The sequence below is a fragment of the Rhamphochromis sp. 'chilingali' genome (genome assembly GCF_963969265.1).
Source record: "Rhamphochromis sp. 'chilingali' genome assembly, chromosome: 2".
NCBI classification, from domain to species: domain Eukaryota; kingdom Metazoa; phylum Chordata; class Actinopteri; order Cichliformes; family Cichlidae; genus Rhamphochromis; species Rhamphochromis sp. 'chilingali'.
Genome location: NC_137930.1, coordinates 55,216,051 through 55,241,940, shown reverse-complemented (window position 1 = coordinate 55,241,940; position 25,890 = coordinate 55,216,051). Strand labels below are relative to the sequence as shown.

General features: G+C 39.2%; 1 protein-coding gene across 2 annotated transcripts; it reads right to left on the bottom strand.

The window, feature by feature from the left end:
* Positions 1–1,951: 1,951 nt before the first annotated feature.
* Positions 1,952–19,150, bottom strand: LOC308392221 (anoctamin-9). Of its 2 annotated transcripts, XM_080875162.1 has the most exons (25): positions 18,987–19,150; positions 18,755–18,873; positions 18,007–18,081; positions 17,767–17,889; positions 17,543–17,679; positions 17,176–17,225; positions 17,024–17,082; positions 16,104–16,183; positions 11,509–11,643; positions 11,345–11,438; positions 11,191–11,251; positions 8,719–8,801; positions 8,519–8,623; positions 8,181–8,345; positions 8,063–8,099; positions 6,125–6,236; positions 5,557–5,614; positions 5,359–5,456; positions 5,070–5,266; positions 4,825–4,977; positions 4,593–4,743; positions 4,374–4,487; positions 4,178–4,271; positions 3,250–3,362; positions 1,952–2,473 (listed from the first exon to the last, which is right to left on the bottom strand). In XM_080875162.1, the coding sequence occupies exons 2-25, from the start codon at positions 18,773–18,775 to the stop codon at positions 2,458–2,460; spliced, it is 2,331 nt and encodes a 776-aa protein (XP_080731288.1). In that variant the 5' UTR covers positions 18,776–18,873; positions 18,987–19,150; the 3' UTR covers positions 1,952–2,457. The 2 variants fall into 2 exon arrangements, with proteins under 2 accessions (XP_080731288.1, XP_080731287.1); XM_080875161.1 differs by lacking the exon at positions 18,987–19,150 and having other exon boundaries at positions 18,755–18,960.
* Positions 19,151–25,890: the final 6,740 nt, after the last annotated feature.

Sequence of the window (25,890 nt, the reverse complement as noted above, 5' to 3'; positions counted from 1 at the left end):
TGTCACAACCTAGTACCGGTAAATGTATTACCTAAAGCTTTAAAATAACTTTTTATTACAAATAAAATTTACAGTATTTGACCCCTTCACAGTTTCCTTTTTCTTTTTCTTTTTTTTTTTGTGCATATTTTTCAGACTTCTATTATTCAGACCAATGACTGTAGAAAAACAGTCATTGATTCAGACAAAGACAAAGACAATACAAGCAAGTATTTGTAATAACTGGTGTTTACTTTGTCATAGCGCTGTGAAGGCATTTTGGCCCACTCCTCTTTGTGAATTTGTTTTAATTCAGCCACACAGGATGGTTTTCAAGTATGGATAGTCTGATTAAGGTCATGCCAAAGCATCTCAATCGAATTTAACTTTGGACAGCTACTCATCCACTCCAGGTGTACTTGAGCTTCATGACATGAACTGATGGCTGGATGTTTTTCTTCAGGATTTTCTGGCAGAGAGCAGAATTCATGGTTTAATTTCAGCAAGTCTTCCTGAAGCAGCAAAGCAGCCTCGGACCATCACTTTACCACCACCACATTTGCTGTTGGAATGATGTTCTTTTTGTGAAATGTTGTGTTAGTTTTATGACAAATATAACGGGACAAAAAGCCTCCAAAAAGTTAAACTTTTTTCTCATCACTGTAGAATATTTCCCAAAAGTCTTGGGGTTCATCAAGATGTTTTTTGGGAAATGTGAGGGAGGCCTTTGTGTTGTTTTTGGTTAGCAGTAGTTTTCTCCTTGAACTCCCCTGGATGCTATTTTTGCCCAGTCTCTTTCTTATTGTTGGATCAAGAACTTTGATATTAACTGAGCCAAATGAGGCCTGCAGTTCTTTTGATTGCGTTTGCATTCTTTTGTGACCTTACCATAAGTCTAAATGTCATAAATAAAGTCATTAGTAACTAAGTAAAATGTTATTTTTATAGCACTGCAACCTTTTGCGGCTGAATTTACAGCGAGGAAGACCAAGACAAGGTATGTTGGAAGCAAGAGGCATTTATTTGCCCATTTAGCTCTGGCTATGACAGTTACTCACATGTCAAGCCTTCTCACAGCACGAACAATCACACTCATCTGATGACAACTGGCAGCCTTAAATATTCGCAGCTCTTAAGTTCTAAACCATTTTTTTACTGTCAGGTAAAATTGAGGTTGAGGTTTTTCTAAATCTAACTGTCCACCAACATTCTACAATACACAATTTTATTAAATGAATATATACATACATTTTACAACTTACATGTTTGTTTTTTTTGTTTTTTTTTTAAAAAACATGTTTTGCAACAAAATGCTAGAAACACAAGGTTACCTTATTGCAGCTGCCCCTTATCACATGACTTCAGGGGCATGCTGGGGATGTAAAAGTTCACCGATGTATGATGTTGCTGCTTCATGCAGACCTCTAAAAGTAGAAATCAGAATCTGAAAGTGGACTTATAAGTTAATGGGGAGCCAGTGCAACTGAGTCAGCAACTGTGTGACATGTGAAGAATTAGTCTGAAACCTCGTGGAAGTGTCCTGAACAACCTGCAGCTCTGTCAAAGAAGTTTTGTTAAGGGAAGAAAACAATGAATTACAGTAATCCAGGCGTGATGAAATAAAGGTATTAATAACCATCTCCAATTCATGCCGTGACACAGAGGAATTCATTAAGGAATGTTTTAAATCAACAGCTCTTCTTATATTGGTAGTACAAATCCTATTTTGTTTTATGCACACAAAATGTAAACTGCAAATGTGTAATATTTACAATATCTTTGTGATTAAGCTACTGCTTTAAAACCTTTTGTTTTAAAATGTATTTTTCTTGAAAATCAAACTTGAAGACAAAAGACGTGTGGCTTTTTTGCCACTGAATCGAGATTGCTTCTACTCCTATCCATGGCTTTGCAAATTCAAAAATGCTCACATGTTAAATTAATAGACAATCACAATGACAGATGTTTTCTCTTTTGTATTTAATGATATAAAATGTTATAAAGCAAAACATTTTTGCATCTGAGTTACAAAATACACAATTGGATTCTGCCTGTAGTAAAGCAACAATCATCACAGCGCTTTTTGTGTAAAACAGTATACATTAAGGCATAACACAGTCAACACCCCGTTTACAGTATCAGTATAAATTATCTTTAGTCTTTCAATACAAAACACAGGCTCGTATATATGGAGTTTCTACAGCAAGCAAGTGGTGGATTCTCAATGCAGAATAAGAATAATCTCGTGAAAGTTGCGGTCAGTAACATCAGCTGCTGTACACTGGTTTTCTTCAAGACAAATTGCCTTTACAGTCCTTTTAATGGATGACAATCCAGCCACAGGCCTCCATCTGAGCTCCTCAGAGAGATGATTAAGAACCTTGAAGTTGACGCAACACTGCAGTAGTCTGGAGACTTTAATGCACAAGTCAACACTGGGTTTGTGTTGTTCGGGTAACATGTATCCCGTTTACACCGTCATGCTTCAAATGATCTGCAAGAAATAAAAACAAACACATTTTATAAGTCATCATGTATCAACAATACTGTTAAACATTTCAAATTGGAGTACTGTTGAATTTGTGTTTTTTTTGTGTGTGAAAACTATTTTAAACAGATATCACGTGGCAATCGCTAAGGAAGTCAGGCTGTCTACATGAAAAATGTTGAGAAAAACCAAATTTAAATACACCCTTTTTAATATAGGCATGTTTAAATAAATCTTCGTTAGTTTTTTAGTAGCACTACTATCAATATTATTAGTTCTGCAAGCAGAATAAAGGTTTAGCTTTTAAATAGATCTTAAACAACAAAACTGTGTTAAAGCAACTCAATTATGCTTATTGACCAAATACTTGACAAAGAAGCCCTTTGTCCTACTTGTCCGAATCTGTGTAAACGGGCCAGGATGGTTAAACTTGATAGTTTCAGCTGAAAATCAGAGACTTAGGGAAAGTGTACAGTTTAACTTTGGGGCAATAAATGAGCCACCTTTTCACTGCTCATATCAGCTCATGATATTACTGTAATTGAAAGAAAGTAACGTGTAGTAACAAAGCATTTTGATAACACTGACATATTTAGTGTCTCATGTCATGACTTAATAGAGCTAATAGTGATTCAGACACATTCTGAAACCTTTGGGGACACAAGCATTACTTACAGGTACATTTCAGAAGATACATGACATGTCACACTATTGCACAACAGTTTTGGGGGGGTTTCTTGCATTAAGCAGTCACACGTAAGCATGTATTATCAAAGACTCACTGGAGTTCCTCTTTTAGCCTCTTGAGTTTATCTGAGAGCCTACAGTTCTTCACTTCCATGGGAGCACTCGGTATAAACCAGGCTGCAATGAACTTGCATATGACAACAACATGCTGCAAGCAGAGGGTACATGGTTAGGAAGTGGATCTCATTTTATAAACAAACAAACAAACAAACAAACAAACTAACTAAAAAAAAAAAACGTAATTTATTATTTAATTAAAAAAGGAGGTTATGGGTTATTTCATACACCTTGGTTTTGTTACAGCCCGAGTCTAAGCTCTGAAAACTTTTTCAAAGCTGTCAAAGTTAGAAAATCATTGTGTTGAATACATTGTAGTTAGGAAGAAGTAGCATCCCAATGCAAACTCAAAGACAGACTTGAAACTTGCAACAACCTTTAATTTAAGGTGTATAATAATCCATAGAAGATGGGAACTTACACAGGGAGCACAGCTGAAGCAAATCATAGATAGAAAACCAAAGTACAACACACTGGGTAACAGACTATCACAATAAAACAGGAAATGTTGTCAACACTATGACATACAGACTTGATAGAGGGGCAGCAGAAACACATTGTAACAAACACAGAGATCACAAATATGGGTGACTAACTGGGGGAACAAAGGGATGAAGAAAGATAGTAAGTAAGAATTATAAAACCAAGAATAAAAATCAGAATGTAACAGAAAATGCAAAAGATATTTATCAGTCAAATAAATATACAAAGAGAGGCCAACAAAAGTATAAAATTCTCCCAAACTTAAAGGATGACAAAACCCAAAAACCTTAATAATTAATAGTTACAAGTACCAAATCCTGGACCCAAAACCCAGAGATTGTAACAGAATGCTAAAAAACTGCTCAGGAAAGAGGTGAATGTGTGAATGTAGTGCCGTGCTTTGTAAAAGTCCAAAGGTCTTACCTCAAACAAGATGACGAACGCAAAGCGCGCAGCTAAAATGATCCAGAACTGATGGGTATGAGTGTAGTCATCTTTGCTCCTGTAGTCCTTATATCTGTCAAAAGGAACATACTAGATTTTGATCAGATGTTTTATTTATTTATTTATTTTTAACTCAAAAACTTAATCTGTAAGAGAAAACTAAAGGAAAACAAACCTGCACAAGAAAGGCTCTTCACCAGGAGGGATGTTCTCGCTGTATTTATATGAACCATTCACACGAAGAAATGGGGCAATGGAGAGAGTGTTGTTGATGTAACCCACCATACAACTTGAACATGAGAAAAAGAAAAACGTAAAAGAAAGCCATATAACCATATAAGCCATACAGCCAATTGCAAAATGTATAGAATTTCGAGAGGAATGCACTTCTCACTCAGTATCTGGTGCAGCTGTGCCTAGGGCACACGGGCCGTAGTGATAACGGTACACAAGTCGGGGGATGAAGTCCGAGGATACACCAATGACCAGCCCATTGACAATGACTGCTAAGACACCAATAGCCTCTAGTATATCTAGCCACACACCTAAGGAGAAGCAGCAGTGTTACTAATGCTCAACATGCTAACAAGACCCACAGTGTCCTGCCTTTTCACAACAGTTCTCACCAATATTGTTGGTTTTCTTGGGAACCATCCTCCGCTCGAGAGTGACCATCTTAATGGCATCCAGACGTATCTCTATGACATTATTGATGAAGGCCAACAGAGGAGCGAGAGGAAAGGCTGCCACAAACAGGGTGGTAAAGCTGAACTGGATCACTGAGAACAGAAAGTAAAGATCAATTTTATTTTTTTCCCAATATTAGTTTATCCTTTACTGTTGCTGTTGAAGCATGACACTGAGCACATACCCATTTCCAAAAACTCTCTGAACAGGCTAAATGAGTCGACATCATTTAGGCGGTAGTTGCTTAGCCAGTCTCGGAGCTTGCAGTTTTCACAAAGTTCATCCCCATCTTTAGTGTCTGAGTCATCTTTCAGATAGCAGTGAGCACATTTCCTCTGTAGTTTCTGGGTTCTTTTTCCTTTCCACAACCGGCATAACCAGCTAATTCAAACAAACCGCTTATGTCAGCACAGATACAAGGTTGAGGCATATGTACAAGTTTGTATGAGATTACAAAGCTCTTTTATACTTACGGTCCAGTGAACTCAAAGACATTGCTGATGGTTTGCTTTAGTACCATGATAATGGTCATTTGGATAAACAGGTCGGTCAGACAACCAGTAGGGTGACACTGCACGAAAAAGTTTAAAATAAAGTCAGAAAGTTTATGTAAAACATCACAAAAATAATAATACATTTGTGTTTCTAAGTGTGGACCGAGCCATACTCACTTCCTCAAGTCTCCAACGGCCTGCAATTTTTACATAATTCCCAGGACGGCCATTTATCCTGTAAATATATATGTATCATTAAAATGTGAATTATTAGTCAGATAAGTCCAAATGATCAAAGACATACAGCATGTTTGAAAAGGTAGAACAATGAGCTTTATAGAGAACTGAGCAAAAATCTTGAGCCATCCTTCAATTCTTTGAAGAATTTGATAGAAAAAGGGGGATTTAATGAAACATCTGGAAACGCATAGGGTTTGTACCACTCTAACAAGCTGTAAAGTCAATGTCTGGTATGACCACTTTTATTCTTTATTTATTCTTTACTTTTATTCTTTGTTTTATTCTCATTCTTTATTCTTTACTTTTATTCTTGTTATTTATTTAAATAGCTTTCAGGAATAGTTCTCCAGGCTTCTTGGCTGCCTTTTGTTTCATTCTCTGTCAAGCTGATCCCACACTGCTTCAATAATGTTGAGGTCCAGGCTCTGAGGAGGACTGAAAAATGAAGATGCTGCAAATCAGTACAACCATAAATTTTGAAAGGCATTCAGACAGCAGTTCTTACCTGCCAAGGATGAAGGCCGCATAAAACAGTGAGGTGAAATAGGTGAAGAACTGGAAGGTGAACATTTTGACTGTGAAGCTCTTTTCAGTGGAAGCAAACGACCTTATCTCCTCTGGTGAAGACAGAAGTCGTGTTAGTGTACGTCAGCATGCATGCATCTCACTGTTTGGCCAATAGATGGCACAATCGCACATCCTACAAAAGAGCCACATCAATTTTCTCTGATTGTATCTACTTGCTGCAAAAGCGTGACTGGTAATGTTTGATCCCTGCATGCCTGTGTGTACATGCACACGTGTGTGCATTTGTGAGCCTCATCACACCAAAACAAGGGCAGCTGCAGAAACACTATCGCAAAAGTGTTTTGATTTCTTGGAATGTGGCTTCTCTTGGTGCGCAGATTTTATCAACATCACCAGGTAGTGCACCAGATAGCTGAAACAATCTTTCCTTCAAAAATGGAAACAAGAATGGGAAAGAATTATATGCTTCTGGAGTTATTCATTTAAAAAAAATCCCATTAGCCGCTTGAATTTCAAAATTTTCCGATAGGACCTTCATTTCCATGTTAGAAAACTGTTGTTTTACTGCAGAATTTCAACCATTGGTTAACTGTCAGAGATTTACTTTTAATGTATGTGCTTTTGTAAAGAAGCACAAGTACATAAAAGAGCTTAATTGATTCAAGTAAAACAAGAATACTGCAAAGACACATTACCTTTTAGATACTGTGACACATATAACTAGGTTCATACAGTTAACATTCATCTACTGTCAATTTATTCCTGTGCAAGTCAGTGAAATTCATGTATTCACTGCATAAAGACTCCACTACCCTTGGCTCAGCTTTTCTATGCCCACACCCTGTCATCAGTTTATTACGGCGATGATGATGATGATAATGATAATGATCATGATCATTATTATTAGTAGTAGTAGTATTTAACAGGCCATCACACAGAGACACATAACCATTCACCATCACACCAGCAGACAATTCAAACTCAAGCCTTCTTGCTGCAAGGCAACCAATGCATCATTCTGCTGCCAAGCTGTTTGTTATATTGCCTAACTCATGTAACTAAATTAACAGCACTGTAAAGCTAAAATATTTCTAAGGTTAGCCAGAGTTTTTTGTGTTCTGCTCGCTCCAAATTCAGCCCATGGCAAATAAACAGCAATTTATACAGTGCTTTTTTGCACTCAGATATTACTGAAAGCCCTTCTTATGCTGCAAGCTCCATCTCCAGACACATTTTAATGCTCTCTCTCTCTCTCACACACACACACACACACACACACACACCTAGATGGATGCACAAGTTATTTCCCAAGGACACAAAAAAACGACAACCATTCCAGAGAGCATCCTTGTATTATATGTAAAGGGTGCATGTTAGTCCCCATAGGGAAATAGTTCCTCTGCATTTAACCCATTCACCCAGTGAAGCAGTGGGCAGCCACCAGTGCAGCGCCCGGGGAGCAGTGTGTAGGGACAGTACCTTGCTCAGGGGTACCTCAGGGTAGCCGTTCAGTGGAGTCGAACCCCCGACCTTCCGATCATGGGGCCACCACTCTACCTACTGAGCTATCCCTGCCCATATTTGTTAGGTCTAGCATTTTTGCAATGTGTATCTACTTTTGTAGATCTTATTTTAGTGTCTTGGGTGTCCTAATTTTTGACAATTTTTGACCATTTCAAAGAGATCAATGCATCATAAATATTTTATAAATATTATAAATATGTGTATAAGTTGTGTAAAAATCAGTTTTAGGAAAATTTATTGATGAAAGCTCTGTCTGAAAGTTATCTGTCTATTACCTGTGTTATCTGCTTCCTATCTGACTACTTTCCTTCCTGCCTCCTCCTGAAGCTGTTACCTGACAGAAACTCTTTAAAGTTTGGGGGGGGGAGAAAATTAGGTGCATTAAACATACCCATGTCACAGAGCTTCCTGGCCACAATCCAATTTACCTGCAAAGGCAAAAGTATGATAATGGTCACAGATAGCATTATTAAACACATAAAGAGATGTACTTTAAGACATCTGTGTACCCGTGTCATGATAGTGATGATGAAGTAATGGAGGAAACCCCCAAGCACCATCACAGATATGTTGGAGTGGTTGCCTAAAGATTTCAATTTGTACTTTGCCAAAAAATCTGCTGCAATCACCCTGAACACCACCACAGCACTCGTTAGGCTGATGATCACTAATATCTGTAGAAACACAAAGACACTAAGTTGGGTCACCATACTTTTCCGATTAACAACATCATTTTTCTTTCCAAAACGTTCAAACCAGCCTGACTCTTATGTTAAGCAGTACATTATTAAATCATTATTAATCCTTATTAAATGCATTTAGACAAAGAGAAGAAAAGATATCCTACCATAATTGTTACACAGATAAAAATCAGACTGCTGGTCCAATAGGAGTGCTTAAATTTTTTTGGTTCACAGTTGACATCATTCACAAGTTCCAGGATCAGTTCCTCCTGTAGTTTGATTTGAAAAGCAAAAAAACACATCCTTACACATACATCCATGAAAAGTAATAAACACTGTATTGGTGGATAATACTGTCAAATACCTCTTCCTCACTCCAATCAGACACTTTCCATTCACACACATAGGTAGCACGATGTCTCTTCCAGAACTCCAAAAACAGTGTTGCTGTGAAAAACAGGAGTTTCTGTGAGATTTATAGAGCATTTTATGCACCAAATAGTTGCACCAATTAACAGTGACTGTTCTTGATCACCACATGTTAATAACCTCTGGCAACGTTGGGAATATTTTAGGTGTTTGTCTGTTTTAAATATAACTTTGAGTGGAAAATATGTCAGTGTTGGCCTGCTTTTAATTTGAGGTTGAAAAGCGTATTATTATTTCTTATTTGACCTCTGCCAGCTGTCTGTGACATAGTATTTGTGAAATGGTTTCTGTAGTAATCCTTAGTTTTTGCTGTTGTTGTTTTTCGTTTCCATGTCCCTCCTGGGTTTCCCCTGTCTGTGTTTTTGTTTGTCTGTTTGAGTTTTACTTTCAATTCTTTCTACTTTTTGAAGGCTGTTCAAGTAGTTTCGGTGTATTTACTGGCCCGCTTTGTTCCTTTTCTCACTCTCTTTATTCTTTTCCTGATTGAGCTGCCCCATGCCACATTATCCCTCACCCAGTGTGTGTGTGTGTCTGTTTATGTGTGTCGGCTCTATTAAGCATGATTCTTACTTATCCAGCCAAGCCTAATAAAGGTGTCAGTATTACAAAGACGGTTCACGTGGTAGAGAGCAGGTTATGTTTGAGATTCGAGATCAACAGGTTTGAACAAAGCACAGTGACCAGTCAGCTCTCTGCAAAATATCAACAGATCTTAGCATTCATGTGAGATCTGTGGCTCCCTCTGTGAGTAAGATGGTCAAAACTTTTTATAAATTGCATCTGTCAATAAAAAGCATCAGTAAGAACGATAAAATCTAAGAAGTAATTACTTCAATTTCCTTTTCCCAGTGACTGCAAAGTCATTGACACTTTCAGTGGTCTATACAGAGGGTCTATAAAGAGGGTACTAAAACAATTTATACTTGTGAACCTTTGATCAAATATTCACATAGATTTAACCTACTTTGAATTCTGTTTTTATATTCAATCTTTACTCTCCGACAATAAAACTACCTTAAAGACATTTAAACATTAACTGGAGGGAAGAACAACTCTAATCCATCAGATTTTTCTATCTCTGTTAAGTTACTCAGTATGCATTTTTGCCAACTTTCCTTCCAAGCTTCAAATAAGCTAAACATTATAATATACTAGGTCTTTTCCAGTTTTCCTGGCCACACTTAAAGTGCACACACATTCACTTTTATTTTCCCTTTAAACTCATAACAGAGTTCTCCATGTTTGTGATTGGCCAGATACTACCAACACCAGCAATTAATTCAGTGATAAGCTATCAAGTTGCTAATTACCTTTGTGTGACTATACAGCCTGATTAAAGATGTTAGTTTAAGTGAAGCTAGATAATGGAAAGGTGTGTTGAACTTGCTTCACAGTGTAATACACACTGTGTGTAGCTCACTGGAAGTATTTTTTGTTGTTGTTTTTATTGGATTATTCTGCCTCTTCCTATATGCAGTGCCTTTTATTTGATTGTGAATTAAAGTCTTCTTTTATGAACAATTCATTTGAACACTTAGACACGAGTCTCAGCTTTTGTGTTAGTAGCTGAGTCCACCTTAACAACTTTTACATAAACAGGACAGTTTCAAGGTTGAACTAACTTGAATGTGAACTACTGTTGAAAGAGGTTTAGTTTACAAAATCTTTACTTAAAAATAAAAAGAATGTCTGAAAACTCTAGCTATTCTCTATGTCAGTTGTCTTATGATAAACTCCTTATATCTACCTATAAACTGTCATATTCTATTATTTCAGCTTTTGAAGTGTTTTTCAATGAAAAATTGTGCATTACTTTTCTTTGATTTAGTTTTGGATTGTGTGTGAAAAGTGACCTTCATTCAGCATAATCCAAATAATATCATGTCTCACTTCCTTTTGCCCTTTCCCACCCCTCCCTACAAACCAGTTCTAGCTCATTCTCTTCAAATCCTGTGCTACTTAACACCCCTGAAGCATGATCGGATAAATCCTTAGCTTAAACATTAGAATTTAATATTAGATGAAGTGTGATTACAGACTCTAAGCATCTATAAAAACATATAGATACTAAAAGCAGAACAGTGAAAAGCATTTATATGTTCATATAGATGAATGCTCGACCACCCCCATGGCCAGATGGCCTGCGCTGATTAAGATATGAGTAGCCAGGGAGAGTAGGTTCAGTGATGTGGCATCTCTTGGCAGTGCATGTCTGAGCAATCATAAAAAGACTGGCATTTGAATGAAATAGATCTGAGGCTGATGAAAGACTTGTCTGTACAAAATGTCCTGTATGTTCAAGCAAATTAAAAAAAAACATAATTGCATTCTTATTTTCTATTATTAAAAGATCCTATTGCATGATTGTGTCTATCTCAAATATGGATGTGAATATTGACAAACTCACCCCATATTGCCATGAACATCGCAAAGAACACTGTCCCTTCGTTGTCAAACAGTAAGGTCACCTGTAAATAGAAAAAAAGCCATAGTAAGCGGTGAATGTACAATCACATTGTTAATCTATTTCGCAATAAATGTAATGATGTAAAATGATTTACCTTGGTATAAATGCAGGTGTCATTGAGCTTCCACTCTTTGCAACCCTTGTCACAAAGTGGACACATGGTTGTGTTGGAGTTGCAAACCTCATTTCTAAAAGATTTAAAGTTTAAGTCATTACAAAGGAAAGATGTACTATATGAGGATACAGCCAGAAACTTACAGGAGGGGTGAGTGTTTGTAGTAGGAGATGCCATAGAGGAAGATAATGATCCCGATGATAGCAGGTGGGATTAGGAGAAATGTGTACCAGCCCAGCCACAGAAAGTACAAGGCCACTTTTTCTCCAAAGTAGTTCCTGACACAATAAAACACAGACAGATAGAAAAAAAAATACATTTATGTCTTGATGCATGCTCAATCATCCAGGTAAGTAAATCTCAAAAAGTTGATTCTGTTCGTCTGGACATAGCATTTTCAATGGGACAAGCGTTTCTCACTCATCCAAGTGACTTCTTTAGTCTCAGCTGAGTGCAGGTACCCCCAACCTTATAAACAGTATATTTTGCACAATGACTGAAAATAGCCCAGTGAATAAACAATGGACTGTGAGGTCAGTTCCTTATTATTAATATGTAAATTGTCATGACAATTGATCAACATGTCACGGACCCGGTTCCAGGGACTCGGGGTCTGCAGTGTGGACTATGATGATGATGATGATGATGATGATGATTATTATTATTATTATTATTATTATTATTATTATATGGTTGTACTCTGTTCTGCTGCTTTTCCTGCACTCCATGTTTGTGTTTTGGAAGGTGTGTGTGTGTGTTTGTGGGCGCGGTCGTGACAGGCACCTTCAGGCCTGGTGGGTGTGGCCCTGCCAGTTGACCGGTCACACCCGAGGATCTCCACACACACCTGGCACCGATCGAGCCTCGTCAGAGGAGCTACAAAACAGTGTGGCTGAGAGCTTCTCGACGCTGGATCGTTGAGTGACTACCCGTCAGTGTTCCCAGCAAAATCAGTGAGTTCTAGTCTGTCACTTCGTAGTTGTGTGTTACCGGCTGCCTCTGTGGATTTTCCAGCAGGAGTGCGGGAACGGGAGAGCAGCGAGCACAAGTTTCACGGGAGCAGAGACACGGATCACGAGCACTGGGAAGGAGACGCGTCACGGGAGTTGGAAACACACGGGGATTCATTATTGTGTACTATTTACTTCACTGTAAATAAACGCACTGTTTGCACCGCAGAGTCCTGCATCTTGGGTCCTCCTTCCCCACACACCCACGGTCTGCCACACAGACCGTGACACAACAACCACTGATCAAAGCCAATGGGTTTACCACGGGTTCCCCAGTTTCACCCATCATCGCTAACTTGTACATGAAGGAAGTGGAAAAGAGGGCCTTGTTATCCTACCCGGGAACACACTGGTTCAGATATGTGGATGACACCTAGGTGAAAATCAAATCTCAGGACGTACCACAATTCATGGATCACAGTAACTCAGTGGACCAACACTTAAAATTCACCAGGGAGGATATGAAAAGTAGCAGGTTAGCCTTCTTAGACTGTGAGATTTCCATCAGTAATGGGGGACATCTAAAAGCTGATGTGTACCCCAAATCTATGCAGTATTTAAGGTTTGACTCTCATCATCGACTGGAGCATAAACTGGGTGTCATCAGGACGCTACAACACAGAGCGAACACCATCTCCACAGACACAGCGGCCAGGGAAGCAGAAGAACATCACATTAAGAAGGCTCTGAGTAAATGTGGTTATCCCAGCTGGGCATTTATCAAAGCTGGGAAGGCACCTAAAGAAATCTCCAGCCTAACCAAGAGAGAAGGACAACTCCTGCCTAAGCAAAAACCCTTAGTGATCCCCCTATGTGTCAGGAGTATCAGAACTGTTGAGATGCATTTTTTCTAAACACAGAGTCTGTGTGGCTTATAAACCCCTAAACACACCAATATTGAACTATTGGATCAGGTCCCCGGACACAAATAGACTAACATAGTGTACGCTGTTAAGTGCCAGGAGGATTGCCAGGATTTATACATCAGGGAAACCAAACAACCTCTGGCGAAGCGGATGGTACAACACAGAAGAGCAACCTTGTCAGGCCAGGACTCCGCAGTCTATTTACACCTACAGGCCAGTGAACACTCTTTCATTGATGAGGATGTACACATCCTGGACAGGGAGGAATGGTGGTTTGAGCGGGGAGTCAGACTAGCTGGGCAGCAGACTGATTTACGTGAAAAGGGAACGACCATCTCTGAATCGAAGAGGGGGCCTAAGGGTACATCTTTCACCATCTTACAATGCTGTCATTGCAGCCATTCCCCAACTCTCTGTGAATGGTACTTGTGGCCATTGATCAGTGGCCATTGATCAGTGGTTGTTGATCAATGGTCATGACAATTTGCACACTAATGATCAAGGAACTGACCTCCCAGCCCATTGTTCATTAAGTGGTCTAGTGTCAGTTATTGTGCAAATGTACTGTTTATAAGGTTGGGCAAACCTGCGGTCAGCAGACTGAAGAAGTCACTTGGATGATTGAGAAACGTTTCTCCCATCAAAAACGCTATGTCCAGAAGAACAGAATCAACGTTTTGGAATATACATTTATCATTTCTTCTGAAACAAATGTGGATAAAAATGTTCACTTCACAATAACACATTTCTTAACAATTCTATGCATTACTGATATAGGACAGACTTTCTTTATAATAACTCCTCACTGTATTTATCTACTTTACTGGCAAACTTTATGTCAGTGTACAGTTTATGCTATGCATAACATAACACGATATAACATGCACTGTGTATAGTTCTGATAATACACAGTGGTAAGAATAGTCAGCATGACATATTTTTACTGCAAGGAAGACATAATTCACTTTTGCACCACAGCTGAACTCCACTGACATTAGTGGTCCCTTTATGTCACTAACAGGTCAAAGCTTTAGTGATTCTAGCGCTTTGTTTTATAGCCAAATATCTACTTAACTAATAGCATTTAGCATTTCCAATTACTTCCAGTGTTGTGTGTGTGTGTGTGTGTGTGTGTGTGTGTGTGTGTGTGTGTGTGTGTGTGTGTGTGTGTGTGTGTGTGTGTGCGCGCGCGCGTGTGTTTATTAGAAAATACACTGAACTCCAACACCTTAGTAAACCTTGAACCAGGTAAACTGCAGGATGCTAGCAACAACTCGCTGAGATTAGCATCCTTGCCATGCAGCTAAGCCTCACTTAGTTAATGAAGTGGCTGTAGATTCTTTAAGTGTAGAGTCCTGTCTTCAAATGCATGTGTTCTTGCCAAATGGCATTTAAAATAATTACAGTCCTGAGAGAAACAAGTACTGCAGTGATGTTCTGTCTCAGAGGTTAGCTGATTAGCTTATGGTGCAGCACATAAGTGAAAAATCCTTTGAAAAGCAGATACAAGCATCAAAACGTGCACGTTTGTAACTTTAGAGCTATTCATTTGGAAAAATCACATGACCAATTTTAGGCTCAAATTACCGATTTACCACAGAATTTCAACCACTGGTGAATTGTCAGATGTTTTACTGTTACTGGATATGCTTCTGAGCAGGTAAAGAAGTAAGTTAAAGTTATTTTCAGAATTTTTCTTTGTTTCAAACAAAACAAAAGAACTGAAGTGCCACATAATATCTTATAAGTTAAAGGATAATCCTTTAACTCTTGTAGTACTTTAATGCAACTCACTTCAGGCAGAGCATTCTCATTCCAGACGTTGGTTCAGGCATTCAATATTCATCAGGTGCTAAATTATTCTCGTGCAATTTCATAAAATTCATGTATTGCGTGCATAAAGTCTCCTTGATTCTTGGCTCAGTTCTCCCATTCGCGCACCCTACCATCAATTTTTTTAAAATTATTAACAAGCTAACATAGAAAGACAGATGACCATTTACCGTTGCACCAACAGACATCTTAGTGACCAGTTAATCTGATTAGCAGGTATCTGGACAGTGCCAGAACCACTGCACAAATGAATTGTAATTTATAGAGGCACTTTTTACACTTTTTGCAAGCTGCATCCACAGATACTTTTTTAATACTCTTGCTCACACACACACAAACCCAGATAGATCCATAAGGGGCTAGCCCAGGTTTAGTATCTTTCCCAAGGACACTTCAACATACAGATGAAAGAGCTGGGGATCAAACAACCGACCATCATAAATAACAAGATTTTAGGGGGATCATTTTAGGGGTTGAGAACTGAGTAACCAGTGAGAAGAATAAGAGGTCCATCCATAATACTTGACTGAAACAGTATTACTTCTGCAACTACACCCCATATCATACTGCACCCACATGGATGAACATTAGGATCATTCAAATAAGGCACATATTATGGTGCACCCATCAACTATTTCCCTGTAATATTAACTTATCTGTTGCACTATTATTATAAGAGCTAAATAAATTCTGAAATTGTATCTGTAATACCAACTGACAAAGAAGCTAAAAATGTTTACTAAGGGTTGTTAAATGTATAAAAGATATCATATAGACAAAACTGCTGCTGTGACACGTGGTTTATGTTTTAGATACACCTGAATCTAAAGACAGAGACATCTCTGCTCTCTTCTAACTCAAAACTCCACGAATTACTGTACATTATTTTAAAATCATGGCTCCAAACAACAGATTCATCATGTTCATGACATGTTTGCTGTTGTCTTGTTTGGAAACCAATTATGCTGCAATAACTGGAACAGTATAGAGTGCAGAATAATAAATAGGCTGTTATGCTGCAGTCCAAACCTGACAGCAGTTATGGGTTGCCCTTGGAGACAGGCTGTCCACCGTGCCCATCCCGCCTTCAGTTCTCTCTGTTTCTTTTTCTGAAAGCAGAAACACACAAAATCAAAGCAAATCAGCAACATGTAGAAAATCTTTCTGCAAGCTGCTTAACAAAACACACAGTTACACTGAGAACAGAAGCTTTCTTGTGTGAATATGTAATCTGCTGGCTTTTTAAAAAACAGATTTCAACAATTAAGGGCTTCTAAAACCAACTCGACCTTACAAGTTCAAAGCTGAAACTGTAAGATACTTTATCTAACATACATGTGCTTGTAAAGGCGACACAACAGACTGTGGCTCATGTCCGTGCTTACACAGTAACATGTAGTATTCATCAGCAATCATGTACACGCACATACCCAATTATTCTCGGTATTAGATGACTCACAGCATTAACATGACTCGCAGTGTCTCTGCCAACAAATACTTTTTTTTTGGCACCACTATTCTGTTTTGAGAGGCCATTGCCAAGTTTCAGTTCATTAAGCTTTTGAGAAAACCTCAACACCTAAGCAGCCATGTGAAAGGCAATGGTTTAACAGTTTTTAGTGTCACTATCTTAAGCGTAGGAATGTGTGGACCCACATAGAGAAACAATGGCAAATACTGATTTATGTGATCATTCTTATCTGACTTCTTATCATTGTTACTCCTACGGTGACTGCTTTTATTCTTGGCTATCATTATCACTCTCCATGGATGTGATTTCTGAAGAGGAAGAAGACCATTTCTTTTCTTTCTTTTTTATACTGTAAAGCAATCAGCAGCCCTCATTCTTCCCATGTCTATACTGATCATGTCACTTTTGTCATAGTACTTCATATACAAGGATAAGACTTAAAACCCAGAATTAAAAACAAACAAACAAAACATTTCACCTCATGTAGACAGAACTTGGTCTCAAAAACCTTCATCTTTATGAGCTCCCGTAGATTTTCTGTGCAGATTAAAAGGTAAAGAGAATAATAATAAAAATATTCAGGGTCTGGTTAAATGCAAAGGATCGGGGTTGTAAATAATTCTGTCTCACCTCCTGAATGAATTCTGGTGTGACCTAAGATGAAGTGGACAATCCGTATCCTGAAACAAGGACAAGAATCACTCATGCAGCTGATCATAAAGTACAAATGTCATTAGATTAGTGCATCTTTATTGATTCTTTAAAAAATGCATTTTAAAGAGACAACTAGGCATTCCACTTTCATAAAAACACAAAGGCGAAGACCTAATCTAAATACCACATGGTTAGAAAAATTTGGAAATAAATTGCTTGAGAACAAGTCCTTTGTAATGATAACACAACACAGTGCAAATAAACACTGGGATGCTTTAAGTGTCAGAAAACAGCAGCAAGGAATGTTTAAAATGCCAAAAATAGTTTCAGTGGCCTTGTTTACCTCGTACTGAGAGACACTGCGCTCTGATCTGAGCTCCAGTTGCAGGCATCGGACACCTTGAGCAGATACCTGTACTTCTCAAAGATTTCCTTGGGCGCTTGAATCCCATAGAAGACGTGATTATCATCTATGATTTTCTAACAGAAGGAAATTAAGATGAATGACTGTATGGATGAAATGTATATTTTATAGCAGAAATGTTAAGTGTACTATTAAACACCCACCGTGACTTTGAAGTTCTTTTTTTTTAGCTCTTCGATGTACTCAGTTTGCTTCTTGAAAGACTCTCTCTCCTGGTTATTAATCGTTTTGGCAACCAGGACGTAGTCATAAGAGAGTGGAGTGTGCTGAGTGACAAAAAACAATACGCCAAAATCAGACATTATATGCTCTAATATATGCATTAACATGGCCAGGACTGGAATTATAATTATATTAAACTATAACTGTGGACAATAGCTTACCACAGGCGGAAATGATTGCTGTTCATTGCCATTTTCTTTTACCACTCCCAGCAGCTCCAGCATCTCAATACTGGACTGAAGCATCAAAAACAATGAACAATGTTACATTATGAAATCACCCATGCTGATGTAAATACATTAAGTCGTGGTTTTAAAAATGGCATGAAAAGTATGTGGTAAAGACTTTTGTCACAACAGATGAGTTTCAGGTGGCCACTGTTTTGTGATACTGTGCTTGTGAAAGTAAGCAGGAAGGTTATCACCTCCAAAAGAATCCTGTCTAACGATAACACGGGGGCGTGACAATGAATGCCACTGCGCTGAGAAAGCAAAGCACAGAGAGCTAATCTAACCTAAATGAAAAACATGGCGTGCTCATATAGTCTAGCAGTCAGTCCAAATCCATGCTTTCTTTAAGTCCTCAGGGGATTCTCTCACTGACACACGTACATCCACAAACAGTGAAGTCATGGCAGAGGCAGTAGCACCTGAACATCCTGATTCATACGCAGGGCAGATTAAAGCGTGAATATGTTCAGACCTCATCTGACTAACTTGATTTAAGTGAATCTGTAGTGGGTTTGATGTAATGACTGCTTGATGAAGCTATGTGCAGTCATGATAAACAGCAGGGCCGCTGATAACATAAATTCTGTTAAAGTGTGAGGCGGCCTCAGAGCATCTTCACTACGTAACGATAAAAAAAAAAACAGAACCATCATTATTATTCATGAATCGGATCACCTACCTGTCTGTTGTGGAGAGGCATGATGAGTCGGTACTGAATGAAGCAGTGACTTTCCGGTTACAATAAAGCTTCGATCACCATTCAGTGACACCAAAGCCTCAGCTCAGCGATTTCTCCAGCTATAAAATGATATGATGTCTCTTCAACAAGCAGTAGGCAACTTCCGGATTGCATCTAAGATGAACTGCGACGTTGTTTCACCAGCAGAGGTATGTATAAAAACCGACTCTACCTGTTGCTGATGTCACGCCATCTATCTTTACAGCCTCCACCTTCTTCTGTGATCACTCAGTCCAGGGGGAAATCCAACAAAAAACAAGACAGGAAAAAACACAGTGTGATACAGAATAACCCCAGAGACAAAGAACATACAGCCAGCCAGTTGAACTACCTCCTTTTCACTTGACAGATACGATGGAATGGCTTTCCTTCTTCTTTTTTTTGTTATGCCTCCTCCTTCTCTCCTATGAGCAAAGTACCATTTATCCACCGCTAGATGGAAGCAAACACACTGGCTGAAACCGCCTGTTAAACCCCCTGACTTGGCTGTGACTAAATCGTCCTACACACCATTGTCAGCACTGACTGTGACATTTACAAAATAAATAAATAAATGAAAATCTTACAAAATTTAAAAAAACATTTTGGAGTCTATAATGGAAGGACTAAGCAGGTTCGCTAACATTTACTAAAAAGGCAATACGGAAAAATAAAACAATAGGGGGAAGCACATTCATTCTAAATATTAGGACAAATATAGTTAAGTTCCCTGTTTAGAATGAGATCATTATATCTATGCACATGTGTTAAGCGGCACATTGTAATGGGCATCTTGTTTTGTTTGCTGGATATAATTGAATCTATTCCACCTATTTACAACAACCTGTCATCTTTACAGGTAGTACTAAAAGGCTTCAATGATTAGTATAGTCAATGTTCTGGTGTTTTTCATTGTGCTGGGGGTTTGAGATTCTCTGGATATACAGTCCTGTGCAAAAGACTTGAGGCACATTTTATTTCATTTTATTTTGGGAGGAAAAACAAGAAATGTGTGTAACCATTTATTGAAATGTGCAAATATAACTGGGTAATTACAGCATGTATAAGGCATAAACAGTTTATACAATTGTAACAAGCTTTGGTGCGACAACCTTTATTCTTCAACACAGCCTGAACTCTGTTAGGCAGCTTTATTATTGTTTCTTTAAGTAGTCTTCGGGAATAGTTCTCTGGGCTTCTTGAAACGTGTTCAAAGCTCTTTTTGGATACTGGGAACCTTTTGTTCCTTCCTCTGTGATCCCACACTGCTTCAGTGGTGTTGAGGTCTAGGGAGGCTGCTCTGTGTTTTTCTGTCCAGGCATGCTTTTACTGCATTGGGATCATTATGATGCTGTAAAATTAAACCATTGTCAGTCAGAAACATCCCAGATGGTACAACATGGTGAATCAAAATACGATTGTACTTTTCTAAATTTACAATTCCATAAATTTTGACAGGATCCCCAACACAGCTGGCTGAAATGGAGTCCCAGACTTCCACTGTGTTTTATAGATAGCTGTAGGCACTCACCATTGTAACTCTCTCCTGACATATTAATGATGACTTGAACTAAAACTTTCAAATTTGGATTCATGAGTCCATAAGATCTGTTAGCACTTCTTTTCAGTCCAGTTTAATTTATGTAATTTGGCATATCTCTGCCTTTACTCCATGTTTGCTTTCCTTAAGAATGACTTCTTAACAGCCATTGAGAGCATCTGTAATGAAGCTTCAGGGAACAATAAATGGACCAACCAGAGGGCCAGATCCACATCCCAGGTCCCGTGTAGGGTGTTGGCTGGATTTTTGTCCTGGTTATTGAGAGCATGACTTTCGGATACTGTTTGTTTGCTGATAGCTTTTGTTTTAGGTCTAGTTCTTCTGTAACTTAACAAATGAACAAACAATAGGCACTCCTCTAAAAATGATCAGGTTAAAGGAGTGAACTGCAAATGTGTGTGAATACAACCAATGTCCAAAGAAAAAAATCTTTAGGAAGACTGAAGAACGACTGTGTTGTGATATTTTGATACCACGGTTAGCATTTACAGGATATTGTTTTATACAGGAGAACTGTTACTCAATAAGGCCCATCTACTAGTTGTTTTTCTCTTTCTCTGTGACCCAAGAATTAATGTGTAAGACTCACAGGCTGGTACCCCAAGGTCGAAAACACCACAGAGACGAGACCACTTCCTTACTCCCATCCTCCCTTCCTTATCTCTTAGAAAAAGGCTCGTTAAAGGCCAGGTGGTTTGTTTCAGAATTCACTAATGAAAGAACTCTGTATTCTATGTCTAGGAGTGTATTTTGCTGGGATGATCATAAATTGTAGCTGAACTGATAAACTACACACAGGATACTTCTTTGCTCACAAGGCAGGAAGACGTTTCCTTATTTGGTCTGTACCGGTTTGAACTGAGAACTTGCTGACACACGAACCTTTTTTTTCTCTATATAAGCTGTTATGTACTAAATAAACCTTTGAGTCGATTTGGGAAGACAACCTGAAGCAGTCTGTGTTTCCTTGTTCTCCCAAGCTGCTCCCGACGTCGTAACTAACCCAGCTGAATGGCATACCTGAGTGTTACTTTAAATAATTAGGAATCTTAGAAGGAAAGGACAGAACTCTGCTTATCGCTCGTGCCTTGGAGGGAAAACCGGGATGGACATTTTTTCCTTCAATTTGGTGTCAGAAGTGGGATGGACTGACAGAAGGTAAATATGCGTCTTTCATATTTATATAAAGACCGTATTATACCTCTCTCAGTGATCGATCCATAAAAAAAACGGGATATGCTGACGAAGTTTCACTTAGTGATCCAGAGAGATACACTGACGACTTCCTCAGTCCCCGAATAAAGTAAATTAACCCTTGTGTGGTGTTGGTGGACCCGCTAGTTGTGGCTTTCCAAATTAACACTATCAAACAATTTTATGTTAAATTACTATGAATTAATGTGCTTCTCGTTTTTCTTTTATATAAAATGGTATAAATAAATCAGTTATAATCAAGTGGAAAGACACAACACATTTATACGTAAAAAAAAATAATAATAATAATTAATTGTTTAATTTTTCTTTTGAAAAAAAACAAAAACAAAAAAAAACACGGGTCTCAAGGGTTAAAAGCAGTAAATTAAAAGCAGAAAGACACAGGGAGTTGCCTGTTGTTTTGCGAGAAGTTGCTCGTTAAGTGAGAGTTGCTCACCCAAACAAAAATTGCTAGCAATAAATTTAAAGTGACCTCAGCTGTGCCGCAGCGAAAATACTAACCTAAATCCTCCTAGCGTGTAAACCCCTCTGGAAATCACTGAACATGGGTCAGAATAATTCAAAGACCACAGACAGGTCCGATAAAAAATCTAAAGTACCTGTAAAACCAAAAATTAATAAAATACAAAATAAAGTCTCAAATAACGGCTCAGTACAACTCCCATTTCCGGTTACGTGTAACCTACGTCCGCGAATCGGTGAAGACGTCCATGATCACGTATCCAGAACATGCGGAAGTGCTTATGTGACTGACTTTGTTTACAACTTACGGACTGTAAGTTCAATGCATTCTAATTTATTTCCGGAGCCCTATCCCGAACGATTATCGCCAGAAAACAGGTCAGTAAAACTGAAGGCCAGTGCAGATACTACCACGAAAGCTAAAAGTGTTAAGATAAAGTTGAATTTTGATGTAGAAGGCTCAGAGGAAAGTGAGAAACTAATGTATGCAGGATTACCCGCTCCAGCACAGCAAGGAAGTTTCAGAGGACGGAAGGATAAAAGTAGAGAGATGTGTTTTTATTGTGGCTCAGTTTTCCAGCAGCCGCAGACACCCAAAGCAAAGATGAATTTGTGTATTTCATTTAACATAAAGGGTGAAATGTTTGCTGACACTGATAACAGCTTATGTTTTCTCTGCCCTATGTACCGACATGATGGAGAAGGAACATCCTCTGTGTCAGCTGGACCCTCAGCAGAGAATGAACTCAACATCCTTTTTGTCCGGTACTCTATGTCACACACTGTGCCAAAAAAACGTGTACAGACGCCACTACCAGGTAATCCCATGACTGGGAGCCACACTTTTGTTTCTCTCACACTTTTCAACAACATGATAACTGCTCACACAAGTGAAGGTCAAACAGTGATTTTGTCACATAACTCAGACATAGTTTATGACATAACTACACCATGTCGTCACATAGATCTAACCTACCCTATCCACTGTACTATTTCTGCACTTACGTTGCCAGCTGAATACCAGAATATGACATTGTGGTCTAAAAGTGAGAATGATATAGGATTTATTGACTGTACACTTTATCACGTACAAAAACACAACAAGCCAGTATATGTCAAGCAACATCCCATTTCTGCCGAAAAAGCCGCAGCCCTAGATGTCATGATAGGATATTTATTGACTACAGGAGTAATAAAGCCCACACTCCTGTCAATCCTGTGCCAAAGCCTAACAAACCTGGCGTATGGCGTTTCATACAAGACTTAAGGCAAATTAATGCAGTCAACATTCCTCTGCCACCTCTCGTTTCAGATGTTCACAGCATATTGACATGCATTGCATACACATTTTACCGTGGTGGATTTATGCTCCGCTCCTTTTTCTCAGTACCTGTGCATGAAGACACACAGCCGTTATTTGCATTAACACATAGAAATAAGCAGTACACTTGGACTCGTTTGCCCCAAGGCATGATAGACAGCTCTGCTGCTTTCTCAATGGTGCTTCACTCCTCCAGGGCTGTACTGGATGACCTCCTCCTCTGTGCTGAAAGTGAAAAACTATGTCAAACTGCTACACACATGCTTCTCCAGCACCTCCAAAAGACTGGCCACAAAGCATCAGCAAAGAAAATGCAGTACTGTCAGACTTCTGTTCAATATTTGGGATTCACACTGTCTCACGGAAAACGTTCCATGACTGCAGACAGGGTCAAAGCTGTGACCTCCGTCCCTCGTCCCACTACACAGAAGGAAATGTTGTCCTTCCTGGGCATGGTGAACTATTGCAGACAGTGGATACCAGACTGTTCTTTTCATGACCACATTCTGCGTGACTGTTGTAAAAAAGACAAGCCTCCTCGAATACTGTGGTCCACAGAAATGCCTGCCTCTTTCAATGCATTAAAGGGAGTGCTGATCTCCGCCACTCAAAGGTGCTGTCCGTGGTTGTTCAGGGAATGCCGGCCTGCCTGAGGGCAGTAGCAGCTTGCTCTATCATGATAAGGGACTGCGAGAAGCTCACACTCTCACATGACACTATTCTACACACCAATCACCAGGTCACGACCATTCTAGCAAACATAACTACACAACATATGCAAACCTCACCATAAAAGCGAGCAGCACACCTGATTCGCCAGCACATTTATTGATCCTATGCTGTGTTCTTCTGACCGACAGGATGGCTCAGACAGGCTTGACGATCATGACTGCATGACACGTATACAGGAATCCACAGCACCACGTCCAGATTTAGAGCAAACACCTATCCCAGACTCAGCCACGGTTTATGTGGACGGGTCCTGTTCAAGGCCGAGTGACAACTCATTTCTTTGTGGCTATTCAGTGGTAACAGTGCCTGACATCATACTAGAGGCTCACTCATTACCATTTCACTCAGCACAAAAAGCAGAGCTCATGGCTTTAATACGCGCCTGTGAGCTACATTTGGATAAGCATGTGACGATTTACACAGACAGCCGCTATGCATTTGGCGTTGTGCATGACTTTGGCACATTGTGGAGACAGAGAGGATTTAGATCTGCTGATGGAAAATAAATTGCTAAATTCTGATCTTGTGCAAAGACTTTTTCAGGCTATACAGCTACCATCGGCCGTTGCAGTTGTAAAAACGAAAGGACACAGTACAGCTGACACAGACGAAGCAACAGGTAATGCCTTAGCAGACGTGACAGCCAAGGCTGCAGCTGCATCACAGCTCCCACCGCCGCAGGAAGTATTATCTGTGCCCCTACAGCTGCCACTTGTTACACTCCCAGACTATTTAGACACAAATGTTGATTTAAAATTCATACAAGAGCGAGCCTCTGCATGTGATTACACCTATTGGGAGAATAATGACTGTACCTTAGATGACAGAGATGGCTTATACAAAATCTTAAGGGTTTGATTGCCCTCCCATATTCCCTGATGCCAGTCCTTGCCCGACATTTTCACTGTGTGAGTCATGTCGGACAAAGAGGGGTAATAGGGGCAATAAAATCAAGATTTGTAATTGAGAAAACATCACATGCAGTAAAAGCATATTAGCAACCTGTCTAACATGTGCGCGAACTAATGTAGGTAGCTCAAAAGCAAAACATCAGCATTTACCACAACCAGATTTTCCATTTCATACATTACAAATTGATTTCACACATATGCCAGCACAAGGAAGCATCAAGTACTTACTGGTAATAGTGGATCAATTTAGTAAATGGGTAGAAGCTTATCCAACCTCAAAAGAAACTGCAGAAGTAGTCTGTCAAAAGTTGAGCAATGAAATAATACCCAGATTCGGAATACCTCACCAGATTAACAGTGATAGAGGATCTTCATTCACATTAGAAGTAATTCAAAAGTGTGCTAAAACTTTAATGACCTGGGTCAAATTACTTCCTCAAGTCCTCTGTGGGATTAGAATGACTCCATCTGCAGTAACCAAATTATCTCCATTTGAAATAAGACTATTCCCAACACCATGGTCAGCTTCCAGAGGGGCACCGCTAGTAGAAGGTGATGTATATTGCATTGTCCACTGATGTTCACAACCTGGTAGAAAAACTGAATAATAACTATCAGAAAGTTTGTCTCTCTCAGCCTTTCCCCTCCACAGTTCCACCAGTGGAGACAAGGAGATGCGTGTTGGAGAAGTCACTAAAACCAAGGACACTCTGGGAGGCCGCGCGTGTTCCAGCCCCAGACTGTACTGGCAGTGACGAAGAACCAGCATCCTCACAGACGGACAACCTCAGTGGATTCATGCCAGCAGGGTTAAGACCAGCCCAATCGGACCATCTCAGGCGTCGGATCAAGCAGATGACATCTCCGGCGGGCCAACCCCCTTAACCAGAGCAAA

Excerpts from the sequence above, each read along its gene's own strand:
- LOC308392221 (XM_080875162.1), bottom strand. The coding sequence starts at position 18,775 with ATGCCTCTCCACAACAGACAG. Across the intron at positions 4,272-4,373 it reads GAAGAGCCTTTCTTGTGCAG|ATATAAGGACTACAGGAGCA; the intron begins GTTTGTTTTCCT and ends TCCTTTTGACAG. Across the intron at positions 3,363-4,177 it reads CGTTCGTCATCTTGTTTGAG|CATGTTGTTGTCATATGCAA; the intron begins GTAAGACCTTTG and ends CTCTGCTTGCAG.